General features: G+C 37.8%; 1 protein-coding gene across 1 annotated transcript in view; it reads left to right on the forward strand.

Annotated features, from left to right (window-relative positions):
* The window catches only part of TDRD9 (tudor domain containing 9), a 57,649-nt gene that overhangs the window by 25,026 nt on the left and 14,354 nt on the right, over positions 1–18,269 (forward strand). The window contains 12 exon segments of the mRNA XM_019472455.1: positions 1,218–1,315; positions 1,703–1,834; positions 2,539–2,701; positions 2,785–2,848; positions 3,347–3,410; positions 7,574–7,618; positions 8,569–8,622; positions 10,743–10,859; positions 12,345–12,452; positions 15,581–15,681; positions 16,434–16,607; positions 17,889–18,000. Coding sequence (XP_019328000.1) covers positions 1,218–1,315; positions 1,703–1,834; positions 2,539–2,701; positions 2,785–2,848; positions 3,347–3,410; positions 7,574–7,618; positions 8,569–8,622; positions 10,743–10,859; positions 12,345–12,452; positions 15,581–15,681; positions 16,434–16,607; positions 17,889–18,000 — 1,232 coding nt within the window.

Here is an 18,269-nt window from a genome sequence, read left to right on the forward strand (position 1 = left end):
CCTGCTCCAGTGTGGGGTCCTCCACAGGCTGTAGGTGGATATCTGCTCCACTGTTAACCTCCATGGGCTGCAAGGGAATCTCTGCTCCGGTGCTTGGAGCACCTCCTCCTCGCCCTCCTTCTTCACTGACCTTGGTGTCTGCAGTTGTTCCTCTCGCATATTCTCACTCCTTTCTCTGGCTGCAGTTGCTGTTGTGCAGCAACTTTTCCCTCTTCTTAAATATGTTATCATAGAGGTGCTACCACCGTCGCTGATGGGCTCGGCCTTGGCCAGCAGTGGGTCCGTCTTGGAGCTGGCTGGCATCGGCTCTGTCTGACATGGGGGAAGCTTCTAGCAGTGTCTCACAGAAGCCACCCCTGTAGCCCCACCCGCTACCAAAACCTGGCCACGCAAACCCAATACACAGCTTTATTTCGATTTGGTTCTGCATCAGTGTAGGTTATGACAGCCAATATACAGCCAGTAGAAGCAGCATTTTGTATAGCAGACTTGGACTTGTTTATGCACATGACTTAAAAATATGGCCTCATTCTCCAGTGGAGTATCCCACTGAGTGGAGTACCCTTTAGTTTGTTGAAGTGAATGGTGTTTGGATTTGTGAAGATAGACTTTCTGAATCAGTGTGTTTTCTATAAATAGTAGATCATAAAGATGTTTTGCTGTTCATCGTGGTATCTTAGGAGTTGTTTATATAAAAGATTTTTGTTAGCTATAGAGTCAAATAGGAAATCCAAGTATACTCATTGTGTAAAGAAGTACAAACGCAAAGCACATTTACTCTGCATATAGAATCTTCAGTTTGGGGATATGCTAAAACTTGCATTGACATATTAAATTTAGATTTGATAGGACTTACGTTTTCCTTGTTTTGAGGAAGTGTATTTTAGTGCAGGATTTGTCACGTCTTTTCAACTGAGAAAACTGCCCGTAGATCAGCATCCATCTATGTGAAGAGGTATTTGAGTGAAATACTTAACTCTTTTGTTAGTTACTGCTGCTATAAAAACAAAATTATTTCATCCGATCCTTACGTCGGAAAGGATAGAGAGAATGTCTCTGCTGGGCCTGCCTGCTGTAAGAGAGCAAAATACTGGTCAGCCTCCAGCATCAGCTATCACACGCTGCTCAGCTGCCCGGAAGGCTTGTAGATGGATGGGTTTTGAACAGCCTGGAACTTGGGCAGTTTACAAATTGGTGATTTGTTCTTTTATGTGAAGGTCGTGCTGGACGTGTTTCCAAAGGGTATTGTTACAGGCTTGTACACAAGGACTTCTGGACAGAGTTTATTCCAGAGAAGTCAGTACCTGAGATACTGGTAAGGCTTTTGGGGAACATTAAGAATTTTTTTAATGTTTTTTAATGTCTCATAGCAGAGACAATAAATAGAAGTTTTGCTTTACTTTTCCTGAAGACATTGTACGATTTGAATAGTTACTAATAACTGTAACACTGAATAGAATTCAAGTTGATAAATATTTGACAAAGACCATTCCATGTAGTTTTCATCATAGGAGATGCATTATAGCAGTAAAACGGATGTGGATTAGAAATTAGCAATCTGTTAAAAAGAAAAATATCCTTAGTTACACAAAATTAATTTCAGGTTTTACTAAATTGTTAACTTTAATTCATTTTTCATATAAAACACTTTGTCACACTTCCCATGGGGGGGAAAGTAACAATAACATTGTCTTCCCTTCAGCGTTGTCCATTGGGAACTACAGTCTTAAAAATAAAAAAGCTCGATATGGGGGGACCAAAAGCCTTGCTGGCAACAGCTCTTTCTCCACCCAGTGTAGGTGACATTGAACGTACCATACTTCAGCTGAAAGAGGTGGGCATTCTTCTAATGTTGTTAAAATCAAGGTAATAAAAATGTACTGTAAAAGTGTTTTTCTTGGTATTTAAGGTGGTAGTAGCCTTAATTGGAACCTGAAATAGGAACTGTGTCTAGAGAATCTTTTCTCACATTTGACTGTTGTTTGGTTACCATCCTTTTCGGCATAATTTCTGCAGTTACTTCATTAAAACAGGATTATATTTTCATCAGGGAATAATGATACTGTTTGTGAATTAGCATCTGTGGTGAGAAAGAATAGGAAAAAAGAGAACTTGACCTCTGTAAGTGAAATTGTTTCTTAATAAGTAGCAAAATTGCACTCTTACACCTTATGATGTATAAGGGTCAGCCTGAAGATCCCCTTCTGACCTGTACCAAGGAAGTTGGTAATTTTGCTTTTCAATTATGAAGTTGATATGGGGTAGAACGTTCGTTGCATTAAACTTTTTTCAAAGTGCATAAGAAATGGTATTTGTATCATTTGTAGCTTGCTTTTATAGCCAGTATATGTAGTAGAAGCTTTGGTTTCAACATACTAGGCTTTTAAAATTGATTTAAGAACTTCAACTTAATGACAGTTTTGATACTAATTGGTGTTGCTTTGAGGTAATTGCTTGCTTCTTGTCTTGTTTTCTTACAAACTGGTCTTATATTTACTTTGTCAACTTTTACAAGTGAATAAATTTTAATTTCTCTAGTTGGGAGCACTTACAACTTGTGTGCAAACAGAAGAAAATCCAGATGATGGTGAGATGACTTTCTTAGGAAGGGTATTGGCACACTTGCCAGTGGATCTGCATCTTGGAAAATTGATAGTCCTTGGGCACGTCTTCGGGTGCTTAGAAGAATGCCTTATTATAGGTAACTGAAAGAAGAACATGTGACAACATTTCTATAAAAACAAGTGATTTGCAGGTTTTCATTTTTATTTGTTTTTGTTGTAGCTGCAGCACTCTCTTTGCGGAATTTTTTTGCAGTACCTTTCAAACAGCATGTCGATGGATACAGGTATTACCCTAGATGTTTTAGAACTTCCTGACTGCATTTGGGGGCAGAGGGCTAAGCTGACCACTAAATACAATTTTTCGTGTCATGAGTCTAATTTTCTGTCAAAGTGCCAAGCAGTGCAAAAAGAAGCTTTTCCAGGGCAGCTGAGATACTGAAGTCTATTTCTATGTGAACTAATCAGTATTACAGAGCTAACTCATCTTTTTCTGAGTACAAGACCTGATTCTTCAGCTTTGCCTTTCTGATATGAACATGTGGCAGTGTCTATTAAAATGTTTTTTTAAGATAATTAAAAAAAACCAGTAATTCCTTGCTATCCTGCCCACAGAGTTTACCTTCAGCAAGGAGGTGTGAATAAGAACAAATAATTACAATAAATATATTGACTTTGTTTATTAAAGTCTTGGAAGGTGTTAATAGTGTAGCATTCTGAGCTGTATAATACATTCAATATTTGAAAAAAATATTGTTCATAATTCTTTTTGTTTGTATTGCCAGGAACAAACTGTTTTTTGCTGGAAATAGTAAGAGTGACTGTATTGCAATTGTGAATGCATTTAAGGTAAGTCTTTTCTCCGGTTTATCTTCCAGTGAAATCTGATAGACTAAGACGGAGCTTCTCACCTTTTTAGGATCAGTGTAGCATTATGTGTTTTGAAGTTGGTAAAAACTACACATTCCTCCTAGCTACTTAGTGATACTTTTTGAAGGCTATGTCCTACTGTATAACACTACTAGTTCTGATGAGTTAATTTTTACCGCTGTGAAGGAGCTGCACAAGTTTGCACCAGAGTAAGGTGGCAAGAAATGGGTAAAAATTAGTTGCAAGGCTCAGTTTCTGGGTACATTCCCTACTTTTCAGTCTCCTGTGGCTTTTGAGGTATTCGTTCTACTAAGCAGGTGGAGAACAGCACAAAGGGTGAAGAGAGAGAGTGAGAGCATGCTGCTTATCTGAGTCTTCGGCTTGCTAGAAGTAGGAGCAGATTTTGAACAAGATGGAAACCAGAGGCTCAGGTTCTCTTGACCTGCTGTGATCCTTTCAATAAAGGAGCTGTTTTACATGGGGAGGCAGATTCTTTCCAATCTGGGAAGGTTTACCTGTGTCATTCCAGCTACTATAAAATTGATGTCTCATTGCCTCCAACAGAACAAATGGTGGCTAACCGGTAAGCAGAATGAAGTTTCTGGAATTAATAGCTTGAGGTGCTGAACAAGTTCCTAACGTAGCATATCTGCTCTCTGTGTGCTACTGAGGATCCCACTGCAGCTGTTACAAATCTTGTTATCGAGATTGAAGTCTTCCGAACTGTAATACTTACTGGTACTGTGCCTTCTCATGCTTCTCTTGAAGGTCTGCTTGGTTTATTTTCCTGTGTCTTAATACTTTGTCTACATCTGTGCTGCTTCAAGACTTCTTTCTGAATTGTCTCTCAGCCTTTTTAGGAGGGAATGATAAAAGCCCTGTCATGGGCAGCAAGAAATTTGTATTTATTGCAGACCTATGTCTTCCAAATTACAGATACCCGGAACACACAGCCTTCAGTGGTTCAGGAAAGTCTTTGATCATATGAGTTCTGCTTCCTAATAAAACTTTTTTTTTTTTTAAATACCAGTTTTTTACGGCAAAATGTTCTTCATCAACCTTGGAGGTGTTTAAATACCTTTGAATTAAAATATGATTTTTTTAAAAAACAAATACCATAAAGTATTTATTAATTTATCTAGACAGGTAAGCTTGTCTCCTGTAATTTGTGCAATGAGCAGTAATCAGGATAAAATTCCAGTAAGAAAGAGTATACTCTAGGTTTTCCAGAGTGTTCCTTATTTGTTCTGCAAAAAAGTCTCGTTTTTTACCAGAGAGTAGTCCTCTGGACAATGTCCCATTTCAGCTCAGTAAGAACAGATTTACCCAGGGACATTTTGTTGTTGCAAATACTGAGTGATACAAAATCACCGAATGTTGTGGTGTGAACTTGCTTCAGTCTGCTAGCTAAGGAGTTACACTACAAGTGATAGCAGGTTGCCTCTTATCTGTACTGTTTTCCTTCAGGTCAGCTTATTATCTAGGTAGGCTTGCAGTGTTTGTAAATGCATGTTAGTATCAGCTTAAAGCAAGTCTGAGGTGTTTGTCTCAGGCTGTGAATGTTAATAACCTGATGACTCTCTCCATCTGTTCCAAAATGACTGTAGCTTTCCTGCTACTGTGCTTTTAGTGTAGGCAATCCACTGATGATCAGAGGAAATTCTGGTTTATCATAAATTCAATTTAGTCAGAGCTGAAAAATTTACAGCTTTTCTGTGGCATTTATCTCTCTATTGTAATAACAAAAAATAAAATGCCAGAGACGTGGTGATGATCCCTTTTAACCAAGGGCAGTTTGGGCTGGTAAATTCTAGCACAGAATGAGTTTGGTGTCCTTTCTCCAGACTTCATAGCTTTGACTCTGTAGTATTTTATTCTGTCCAAATGTGATTTTTCTGTACACTTGGCTGTTTGGTAGCCCAGTACCATGGACAGAGGTCGATCTGTGCAGTTACAAGTGGAGCTGGTACAGCATAGGAAAGACTTCTGCTAGAGGAACTTCTTATTCAAAATCCAACGTTTTCTATTATGGATTGTCTGACATGCTCTGTAATCTGGAGACTCCAAAATCTTCAGCTGCGGATTTAATTTATTCCATTTTGTGTATGTTGGCCTTTTTTCACTTTGGTGAAAGCTGGCTTGTTTTTCTGTACTCTGGTGTCAGAATTTTATGAAGTATACATGGGCACGTATGCCACGTTGTACCCACTGATCCTGGGGCTCAGGCATCATCTATTCTGAATTCCCCTTATCCTGTTGTATACTGTATTTCCCTCATGTCCTGTTAATCTGAAGGTGGTATTTCTATAAACCAGTACATTGTCCTGGAGAATAAACACAAACATTCAAACAGAGGTTCCTGTGCAGTATCTCTATGTGTAAGTGATGTGAAAGCTTTGTTTTGAATGGCTGAGTATCAGAAAAGAACAGGGAGAGAACTTGTTTTCAAACTCCCAGGTTCAGATTAGATTTCTTCCAGGGTAGGCTGAAATTCTGTGAATCATTAGCACGTTTTTTTTTTTAAGCCCTTGCTTATGCAAAAGTTTCAGTGAATTAGAAAAGGTCAAAAGCTTCGGTAGTAGAGGAGAATCCAGGGAAGTAAAGGCTAATCAGCCTGGTTTAAGTTACATGATTTAAAAAAGAGAGAGTTTTTAAAAGAAAAAATAATGTCAAATAAGTGGAGTTTATTTTCCTGACATATTATAAGGCTTGGCTATGGAAGTGGTGGATGTCAAATGCATTATTTAAAATCAGTACATCAGAAGCCTCAATCAAGGTAGAGAAATGCAGTCTGGCTGTTCAACTATGCTAATAGTGTCCACAGTAAGCTGGAAAATTTACTATGAGGTGGCTTGCTGTCAGACTAGAAGAAATGGATTCTGCAGGCATCTGTCTTAGATTTGCTGCCTAATAATGAAATTATTTTCATTAGTATCCTGGGTATGTTAATTTCTCTTCCAGCCCAGTTCTCTGACGAGGCATCCATGTCAGAATTGTATCTGAATCAGTCAGTTCACTTGCTTTTGTCCCAAAGCAAGGAGAAAAGAAAGGCTCTGAAAGTAGCCTGCTTTATTACAGCATCAAATCAAAGCATCCAAGTTGTTCTATTTATTCGTGAATGTTTGCATGTGCTTTAATACTCAGTCCATCTCCTCTCAGAAAACTAGGTGGATAGCCTGTTGTATGTTGCTGTGTTGTGGCTGTTGTACCTCTCCCAACACAAATCAGGACTTACTTCTTTAAAGCCTTGGAATATAACATGCTCAGTCTGCTTTTGGAATGCACCAAGATCCGGAATCTCTAAGCTATGTCCAGAAATTCAGTGACACAAATGCTATGTTTCCAATTTAGTTGCAGGAGCTGATGGCAAGTTTGAGGCAGTATATGTAATTACAGTTCATCCAATAGTGCTTAAACTCCTTTTCAGTCTGTAGATGTGGCATTGCATGCCATAACCTCTGAGCTGACTTGAAGGCAGAATAGTTGTCTCCTACAGCAATTCTTGTTCCTTAGCGTGTCGTGGTACAACATTTGTAACCCTGCCATGCTTTCAGCCCTCCAGTAATGCATTCTTAGAATTACATTTTGCAGCCACACCACTTTGTGTGCTCACATATGAGCAAAGGAAGACCCAGAGTTCTTGCCCACCCTCAACAAAATAGGGTAAGACTAGTCATAAGAGTGAGAAGTATTTATATCTGCTTAGGAACCAACCAAGCAAGCATCATATTAGACTAGAATCATTAAATAATGGAAGCTGGAAAGGACCTCAGGAGGTCTGTAGTCCAGTCTCCTGCTCAGAGCACGTTCAGCCATGAGGTCAGTCAAGGTTACTCGGGGTTTTATAGACAAGATCCTCAACAACCTGGTCTAGGTTGGCCCTGCTGTGGGATTTTGGAACAATTAATCTGAAGAAGTCTCCTCCAACCTAAATTACTGTGATTCAGATTTCCTTATACTCTTTTGTGCTTAAATATTTGTAGTCTGTGTTAGCCCAAGGGCATCACTGTTTTTTGAATTGGTGTTAAAAAACTATCTTCAGTATAGGTATGGAAAAAACTTCATGGTTTTAAATGTCACATTAGTAATTATTACTAAAGTACTACAGTTTGTGGCTGAATACTACACCACTTCTTTCTTAGGCATGGCAGGCCTGCAGACAAAAAGGGGAGCTGAGACATCCCAAGGTTAGTTAAACTTTATTTCTTCTCTTCTATTCAAGGTCGGTGACTTCAGTGCTGGAGTATTTTATATTACTAGTAAGGAATTTTTGCTAGCAGTCCTCCTTTATAATAGTTACGATTTTTTGTAAGTAACTAGAAGCATAGGCTTTGAGAGAACATGAGTCTTTGAATCCAGTGCTGAGTATTTGAAGGCAATCCCTTATGTAGTCCTTTTCACAGATGGATCAACAGTGGCCAGAGGGTTTGAAATCCAAGCTGAAAAGGGAAATTGAGCTGTAGTTGAAAGAAATGTTTTTAATATGCATAAGTGTCTCTCTTATTTTTTCAAAGAAACACACAAATCTTCCTCCTCCTCCCCCTCGCCAAAAAAAAAAACCCTGAAGGATGGAAGATCTTTATGTGCATCAGTCACAAAAAACAGTAGTATGCACACAATAACTGCCTCCAGTCTTTCTTTTGTGTGTATAAGATAAAACCTTTTTTATTTCTGCTTCTTTCAGAGCATAATATGCTTTATGAACACCAACGCATAACATACACTGAGTTAAAATGAGTAGCCAAGATGGCCATAATCTGTATGATGAAGTTATGCATCCAGATAAAGAAGTTCTGTTTTTCTGGAAGAAGTGTCCATATTAAAGTAGATTCTGTAGTAGCAGCACAGAGGAGTTGGACTTGCGGGTTTATACAAAAAATTTAGATGACCCACAGGTGTACTGCTGATAACCAAAGTATAGTTTATTAGTCAAATATATAATTGTCTTATATTTTCATACATGTCACAATACTCGATTGATACGGATGTGAAGAAAACTGTGAAATGAGATCAAATTCTTCCATTGCTGTATATAACTATTATTTGTGTCTACACAGAAGAATATGAGAGAAAGCTTACTAGCGGTAGAAGAAGCAAGTTTCTAACAAATTTGCATTTACATTTTTCACTTTTCCAGGAAGAGCTTGAGTGGGGTAGATCAAATTGTATTCATATCAAGAAGATCAGAGAGGTAATGTGAAATAATCATTTTTATAAGCAGAAGGACTTAACTTTCCTTATTTTCGACAAATGTTAAGATCTTTGATAAGCCTACTGTATTATGTATCTATCTATATATATTTTTTCTTGAAATAAACTGTGAATTTTTAGGTTTTGTTTCTTTGGGGGAGGAGAGATGGTACTATTTAAAGCCGCTGGAGAATATCGGGACTCCAAGTACAATTTAAGACCGATCAGACAGAAGCTTTATTAACTATGATCATAGCGAGCAAACATTCGGGCAGCATTTCCTCCTCTGCTCCTCTCTTTTCTCTCAAGTGGTTGCAGAGACCCCATTTATATACGGTTTCAAAGAAAGGAAAGAGGTGAGGAAAATCATTGTAATGTTAACAAAGCCAGGTGTGCATTCTTGTGAAGAATGGACTTCAGATAATCATTTATATGTTAATAAGGCCAAGTACCCATGCCTGGGAGGGATGGACTCTTTAAGTAGCTTGTTAACTGCCACGATTGACCCTGTGGAGAGATGGGTCTTGGTGGAGCCTGTAGGAGTGGCACATCCAGTATTATCTTAGCTCAGAAGTGGGGGTTGGAAACAGTCAGATTGCTAGCTTTTAGATGAACGGGATTTTTCTTTCCTTAGGATAAACGAAATGGTGTTAAATTATTAACTGTTTAACATATTTTTTAAATTTTTAAGAGGCCTCCGGTATTATTTGCTAATTCTATAGGTCCCTCAGATACACTGGTTGTGATGTGACTGCTGTCTGTTGTTACATAACTTTTGTCTTATAGTTAGGATAATTTTAAGCAAATACAGTTATATAATGAGGACTGGACTTGAAAATTGGTGGGGCTTTGTTGCTAACATTACTGCAGCAATTAATGAAAACTCTGCATCACAAAGGGCTTCAAGTTTAATGTGATATGTTGAGAAGGGAAATAAGTAAAACTCCTGAATAACTAATTGGCAGAGCATGGCCTTGCCCATTAGTCCAGTGGGTCATACCTTTGGCATGAGCAATGTAGGGCCTGCGTTCAAAAAGCACGGGGGGGGGGGGAAGCTTTTTGTAGTAAGCAACCATCTGGATATGAAATGCCAGTAGTTTTTTAGCTTGTATATCTGAAAACAAGGAAAAAAAGATGAGAAAAAAGCAAATTGTGTAAAACTGGAGAGCTGAAGGATCAGTCTTACATGATAGCCTCCTGGACAGTTGGTGTTCTCTTGGCCCAATTTCAGATAATTCAGGAAGAGGTTGTGCATGACATAATAGTTTAGGAGTTTAGAATGGACACCTACACTAACACTTATTAAGAAGATTTGGGGGTTTTTATTTGCCACACTTTCAGATACTAATTTTATAATTCCTTGTGTGGAAGTGGATTTGCAGAACGGAGGCAGCCACACAGTCTGGTTTCTGATTATGGTAGTTGTCCTATGAGGAAAATAACAGGACTTTCAGTATCCTAAAACTGCCAGCAGCAGAGAGGAAAATGTAGATATGAAGCAGTTGAGCGTACTGTACTTTTCTACATTGGCTCCAAAATCAGTTGGGACAATGAAGGCAATCACTGTGTGGTTGGAGGACCAGTGGTTGCTTATGGAAGCTTTTTAGAAATGCTTAGGATTGAAAGCTTAACAGAGCATGTTCTGTAGGGCGTAAGTTTGATTTCACTTAAAGTCATCACAGTGTCTGCTGAACTGAGGGTGCAGCATGTGTGGTCACTGCTAGAGTTAGGTGCAGAAGTCCAGGTTGGTGTTAGCATGTTTTTTACCTTTTAAGATAGAAACCCAAAATGATTTAAATGGAGAATCAGTATATCATCTTGTAAAAGGTTATTTTGGTTCTTTTTCTAATTTTGTTCTATATCATATATGCATAATATGCTTTGCGACTACAAAATTCTACTTTATAAAGAGATGTCATGAAAACTGCTTGAGTTGCAGTACTGAAATTATTTTATTTATTTTTTAGAGATGCTAAGTGGTATATTAGGTGAAATGCATACTAGTGTCACCAGAAAGGAAAGGGATATTGCCCACTTATTTGGACTTTTACTAACAGATTTGCTTTTAATTTGTGGATGGTTTTGATCTGTTTAATATGTAACTTAGAATTCAAATTTCAGGTGGCAGAGTTATTTTACAACTTGAAAAAGCGTGTCAGAGCATTTAACATGTGTGTTAATGCTCAACCATCAGCTATGGATCAGGAATGTGTATACAAACAACGCTTCATTTTGCAGGTAATGCTTTATTGCCTCTTCAGGGTGATACCAAAATACTAAGGAGACATACGGTTTTCTTTGTCAAAGCGAAGTAACTAAATGTTCTGCAGACTGGACATTCCATAGATAAAAGGAATCCTTGAAGCTCTGTGTACAGGGGTGGAATGGATAAGGAAGTTATGCTGAAATCAGCTACTGCAACTAGGTGAAAAGACTGAGTTCAATTAGCAGACACAGTGAGGAAGACTATCGACGACCACCAGAGGACCCTGGAAGACCACCAATGAACATAAGAGCACATGCGTTAAAGACTTTTGCATATGTTAATGAGTTCCAAGAAATAACATGAATATGCTAATCATTTCTTAGAAATTTAATGAATATGTATATTCTGATTGTACATAACTCCCATAGTTGAGCAGCCCGGCGTGCACACTAGGTGGAGCGATCCCCTGTGCGCCCGGCGCCGCAATAAAGAATGCCTGCTTTCTAAAACTCCAAATTGAGTCTTAGAGTTTTTCATCTGCCGACTCACGGTAACAAGGGGAGAGCCATTATTTACAAAATTTGTAACTGGATTTTTATATACTAGTACTGCTGAACTACTATTACACCCATGTTTCAAAATTCTCTGTAGATTTTGATATTGCAGGTGAAAAAAAAAAGTAATTCTTTTTGACAATTCAGAAAGACACCTAATGTTACTTTTAATGGTTCAGAATTCACACTAAGTTGGTCCTCTGGCTGTTCCTTCACTTCTGACGGTTCATCAAAATAAAGCCAAGTCATACTGAGATGAATGAAACTATGTATCTAGACTAATCTTTGTTAAAGTCATAAAAATACTCTAAAGAAGGATGGTTTGTGTTGGAAGGCTAAGAACTAACAGTTATGAAAATTATGTTTTCACTTGTTTTGAGTGCTGTTTTGGACCACCACTGGCTTGGTTAGTTATGGGGGTGGGGGGAAATTAGATGTCTTTCAGCTATTGTAACTTTGTCAAATTTCCAATTAAATGTCTTGTCTTACTTGGACTGATTAGTAGTGATTTTATTTTCACAGACCTATTTATCATTTCAGTGGCAATTGGTTTAACTGTGTAAGCAGTGAACTTTTCAGAGCTGAATTGTTAAATACTGTAAGATGTAACATGAAAACTGAACAAGTTTCATGTAGCTATTTTATGTGAATTTATTTAAAATTGAGGGTCGTCTTGATATCAGGGCTAACAATTATACTTTTCATAGAGCAAGATTGCATACAAAAATATTAAAATGTTGTAAAATTGTTCCAGAAGTTGAACTCTTTTCATGAAAGTATGTTTTTAAGGATTTGCATGAGTTAATGTTTAGTCCGAAATGACAGTAATTCCTGGAAAGAGACAGCAAAAAAAAAAATCTTCCTATGAAGATCTGTCAGTAGCTCGTTACATTGCTAGTGTATCTCTTTTCAAGAAACTGAATTAATCTGCTGTGATGTTACAAAACATTCTCTTGATTTCAGGTTGTAATAGCTGGTGCTTTCTATCCAAACTACTTTACTTTTGGAAAATGTGATGAAGAATTTGCTGTGAGAGACCTTGCTGGCAAAGATCCAAAAACCACTGTAATGGTATGTTAAGAAGGTGAATGACTTAATAAAGAATCAAGTAATAAAAATATGTAGTGTTTGGGCGGTATTTTCAAGTTTTGTTCTGTCTTGGGCAAGGACAGAAATAATTATCTACTCTGATCCTCACTTGGTAAGTTGTCTTCTCTCCCATCTCCCTTTCTTCCAATATAATAAGCATTGTGTGGATGGGCAATTCTAGAAGAATTCTTACTGAGAACTGCCCCATTGCATTTGATTGCTAGTCTTGCACAGGCAAACAACTTTCATAAAACTAATGAAAGATTTGAAAAATAGAACAGGACTATCAAGGGTACTTTTTAGTGACTATTTATGAAATGTGTTGTTGCAACTTTAATGTTACTCTTGTAATCTCCTACTTGATAGCGCATGGCATACATGCTTGTTGCTTTAAGGTTACTCAGGTATTGCACTCTGCTTTCTTTTTATCTTTTTCTTTTAGAAATATTTTTTATCTGATTGAATAAGTGCAAGTTTGAAATGTCTGTGTTGATTTTTGCAAGATGGTACACAATCTAAACTAGGAAAATGTTTGGTGTATCAGAACTAGATATAACACTGTAAAATAACCATGACCTGTGCTTAAAGAAAACAAACCTACAAACCAGTGAGCCTCAAAGAATAGACTTGTATTGGAACAAGAGGAAATAGATGAAACGGTAGGAGAGAAACTCATAAAAGCTTACTGACAAGGAATTTTTTCGTGCTTTACTGCTTACCCAAGAGAGAGGCTAGTTCTATACTGAAGGAGATGCTGGCATGGCAATATGTGTGCACAAACACATTTATGCATGTTTTTGAAGTTTTTAACACATTGTTTCAGGATATTGAAGGGGAAAAAAAAAGTCCTAACAGACTAGACTCAATCTGTTGGAATAACGACAAGATTAGTCTTGCCACAGCAACATTGATTAAGATTAAACTGTTAGATCTAAGGAGCTATTTACCTTTAATGTATGTAACTCTTGATCTGCTCATATATTAACTGCTTGTTATCTTGAAGAAGGAAGCTGCTGTGTCTTCATCAGTGTAAATGATCTTCCTGGGCACAAGTGCTGCACATTCCTCAAGCTTTCAATCTGAGAGACTCTTCTTATAGCCGTATGATGCTCCTAATGGGGTGTGCCAGAGATATAAAAGGTAATTATTCCTCCCACTCTCTGGTTTCTCTAAATCATCTTGCCTTGAGGCAGTTATTGCAGTCTGACCTAGACCCATGTTTTTGACCAGCAGCTGATCTTAGTACTGTAACTTCAAGGCATATGAAGATTTTCTAAAAATAATCTATTCCTTCCCGTCTAAGATTGTAACAACCAAAGAGAAGAATAGACAGTTGTATAGCCCCTGAAAAATAGTTCAAAGTCCAGAAGTTTGAACTTGCTATTTAGGAGTTCTGTGATTCTGTATTAAAGCAAGATCTCCTATGAGAGATGATTGAGTAAGAAAAAGGTAGAGAAATGGCTATCTGGCTACAGTGGCATATGAATAGTTGTGAAACAACAGCCCTAAACTGATAGAAATTAGTGTTGCTGGAGTCTTGCTTTGCTTTTGACTGCACATGCCCTTTTCTTATGTTGGATCTCATCTGCCTCCTGAGTGAGCCAGGTGTTAAGGTAGGAGAAAGCTATTCTGTTGCTTTGTAGAGTTAGTTTTCAAGCTAGTTTAGCTCACAGAATTTGTGAAGTGCACAACTATCTCTCTTGTTGCCTTGGTCATACATGGTAAAGTCATAATCCATTCTACTTAACTATATACAGTCTATAGAATCCACAATGCTTAACATTATGCAATCCAATATACTTAACTAGAATGTTATTCTTAACAGAATGCCTTTGAAAAAATGTTGCAACTCCAGTAACTTCAGCAATTTGTAGTGGCTTCAGGATTAAAACCCAAGAAGAATAACGAAATTGTTTAATAATTCAATTTGGAAGAAACCTCATGAAGTCATCTAGCCTGGTGATAAGGTCAAAGCAGGATTAACAGTGAATTCAGACCATGTTGCTTAGGCCTTCATCCACTTGGGTTTCAAAAAAGCTCTGAGGATGGAGATTCTGCAACTTCCCATGGGATCCCACCTACCTTATATTCCCCTGAATAAACCAAATGTGCTGTCCTAAACTTCAGGATGTGTATTCTGCTACCTGTCTTCCTCATTCTCCTCAGGATCTTGAGCTACTCTCTTCCCTGGTTGCTCTGGCCCAGGCTGCTGTTGATTGTCATTTCTGTAACAAGTTCTACGCTGTTTGCTAATAGCAGATCCAGAAGAGACCTGTTTGGCTCATGACCTATGTTAAGAGTCACTTTCAACACCCTTCAGAAATCTAGGAGCTTGTGTCCTGTCCTTCTAGCAGGTTATCAGGGACCTTATTGTCTCCCTCTAAGATGCAGGGTCTGTCATCTGGAGACCTCTGCAAGTTGCCTAAAGATTGTCTGCTTCATCCTGACTGATGCTCTGTTACAAATTCCTACCTCAGTGTTACCTTTACCGACCTCTTCTCTTATCCTGACCCACAAGAGCTGGGTTGTCCCATTGTCTGCTCCATGTAAGAGCACCTTCCTCCACACAGGGAAGACCAGGAGGTTGCTCTTTGTCTGTCATCCCTAAGAAGCATGTATCCATCCATAAGTGCTCTCCAGTTGTGCAAGCTGTCCCACCATACCTCAGTAACTCAATATGTGGTAGTTCTGCCAGGACACGCAGGGCTGTAGCTCCTCCTGTTTCCCAGGCTATGCGCACTGCCTGGGATGTAGTTCCCAATGGTGGACAAGGAAGCATAGCAATCCGTTGCTTTTCTGTTACAAGCAAAAAGAGGGATACTAGACAGCTTCTAGGAAAAATTGTCAATGAAATATATATAATTACAAATGAAGCTGCTTCATTTAGAGAAAAAAAAACATCTACTGGTTTGAGGCAGTACGGCAGCATTAGCAGCAAAACTCTGATTTTATTGTCTTTTGAGATTTTTGAATTTAATATAGTATATAGCATTTTTGGAATTTGTTGGGGTTTAGATTGTGTATCACTATTGCAGCTCAAGTGAAGGAGGAAGCAAACTATTTAGGCGAATAATTGAATGTATGCAAATTTAACTTCTTTTTCTTAACAGCTGAAGAATATTCCTCCCTATGGATATCTATACCACAAACAGTTGCAGTCATTGTTTAGACAGTGTGGGCAGGTAAAATGTATTGCCTATGATGGATCAAAGTAAGTATAAAATACTTTAAGTATCCTGCCTTTCTTATGTTCTCAGTTATGAATCTAGTAATCAATTTCTTTGTCAGTGGTGCGCTGACAAAATGAGTTTATTTCTTCTCACGTCTCTGGAATCAGTAATTTATTAATATATTGGCTAGAGTAAGGTGGTTTTGAAGTTTGATATGCATTAGTTGGAATAACATTAGATAAACTAGCTGAGTTAGAGACTGCCTTCTGTTTTGTCTCTTCTGTTTGACAGTGGACCTTAACTGCCACTGATCTGTCTGTATTTATTTCTAACTTGTATACAGAATTTAGCTCATCTGTACTGTCAGATGGCTTTGCACAAAATGCAAGTTGACTGGCTGTTTTAGCTAATCTTCTGGCTAACTTTGGACTACAACTGCCCAAAGTTGAATTCATGTAGCCCTTCTTATGCCTTTTCCAATCTTTAATTCTTTTCTTATTCACGTATATTTTCACATCCTTTCTATTTGTATTAAATATGCTCAGTAAATTTGGTATGTGCCTGTGAGAATGTTAGAAAGTTTTCTTATAACCATCATGATAATTAAATTTTTAAGGTGCCTAAGAGCAGTAAGCAAAGCCTGTGAGGAGCCTACTTTTTACTGGTTTCTGGCCTGCTAAGATAAAGACAGGGAGAAGAAATGGCTTTTGTGGGGTTTTTTTTGTTGGGTTTCGATTCCTTATCAAGTATTTACTGCAATTTTATTTGGTGGGTTGTTTTTTTTTTTGAACAGGGCTTTTGTGGAGTTCTCCCGTAACCCAATGGAGGGCTTTAAGGTTCTTCCTGCAGTGTACCTGTCAGTCAAGATGTCACAGCTGAAAATTCCTCTTGAGCTGAATGTTCATTATCCAGATGACATTGAAAGGCAATTGCAAGGTGTGAGAGCTGCAAGTGTGGAATCTCTAAGGTAATTGTGTTGCATATGGAAAATGGATTTCTTTGCAGTGTAAAGTTGAAATGCAGTTTGTTGGATTCAGTGGGAATTTCCTTGGAAGTGTCACCAAGGAAGACGTTAGGTTCAAAAAACAGATGTGTAAACCTTGTATAAGCAGAATGTTTTTGCAGGACTAGAAATAACATGATTGTCTTGAATATTTCTTTATAGTTAAAGGTGGTTTACTGTTTAAGAGAACTCCAAGTATACACTGTCTTTTTCTTAAGGTTTTAGTCCATTTGCCTTTGGCATATGGAAATACAGATGTACACAGTCATTTCTGTTCATGCTAGAGACAGTGTGGGGATTGCTAGAACCAAAATAAATAAGGAGTGGCATTTGGGAACATAAAAGAAGGGGAGGGAGGAGGAGCATAACAACAGAAATTGGGGGGAAATGTAACAGCATAAGGTGGGGAGGCATAATAGAAAATACTGGTGAGGAATGCAATGTGGTAAGTCTCTTTGGTCCACACCTGCTTTTGCTAGAAAAATCTGGCATGTGGGTTTCATTGTTATTACATGCTGTCTGTGATTCTCAGGTTCAGGTCATACAAGCAACTTGCTAAAATGGTAATCTGCCTAGCTCCTGATGGTCCGCAGCCATTTTAATATTTTAAAATAAGAAATCTTAAAATAGGAAGGCAGGAATGAACTAGAAAGGTTAAAGTGCAGGTGAACACTTCCAGTTGATTGTACTTAGTTTTTAATAAAACATTTTAGCAGTTTCACTGTGCCCAAAACAGCACTTAAAAATCTTTGTGAAAATTAATTCTTGAGGGACTCAAGAAAGAAGCCTCCTAGGCTGAAAGACTAATTTTAGAGTTCTTAACTTTTGTCAAGTAAAAGGAATATTTTATATGTAAAAAAAAAAGATATGCTGAATTTATCTTTGTGCTGCAGTGTACTAAATTTATTTTTAAAAAATAAGCTTAGAAGGCATGCCATAGCAAAAAGCCTCACTATTTAACCTTAATTCTTTGGATTTCTAATAAATTGATGGCACAGTTGCATCTTGGTATGTATCTTCCTGTGTTTGGTCATAACAGAATTCAGACAGTTTCTCTGTAGTAGTTTGGTTCTGCGTGGTCATTTTATGTTCTAATTGAATTAATATATTGCTAAGTAAAAGTCATTAAGTACATAAATGTGCCCTAGGGACACCTTGGGAAGCAAATGAAAGCAAAAAAATTGAACTCTTGAGTTTTCGCTTGTGAGTGAAGTATTTAGCATCTTTATTCCATAAACTTTTTAGAGTAAAGGTGGACTGTCAGAAGAAGACAGTGGAGCCTGTGGAAATCTCATTTGGTACTTTACAACAGTCAAAGATGATCCCAACTCGTCTTCTGTCCATCAAGATAACGGAGGTAGGAATGTTGAACATCTGAAGTAGGTCACATCTAATAATCGGTACCTAGATAACTTTGTAGAGGTGAATATTTCACAAGCTTAAATGAAAAGAATGGTTACTAATAATGTTTTTAGCACAGAGGTATCCATAAGAGGTATGGAGAATATTCTTGGTCTAATTTTTAGTAGTTCTTTGTTAAACAGTACTCACACAAAATTTGTGGGATTTGCTGGAAGTAGGCATAAATGTAAAGAGGATTAGTGGGAGAGGTAAAACATTTGTGTA

This window comes from Aptenodytes forsteri, unplaced genomic scaffold (genome assembly GCF_000699145.1).
Source record: "Aptenodytes forsteri isolate BGI_AS27 unplaced genomic scaffold, ASM69914v1 Scaffold193, whole genome shotgun sequence".
NCBI lineage: Eukaryota > Metazoa > Chordata > Aves > Sphenisciformes > Spheniscidae > Aptenodytes > Aptenodytes forsteri.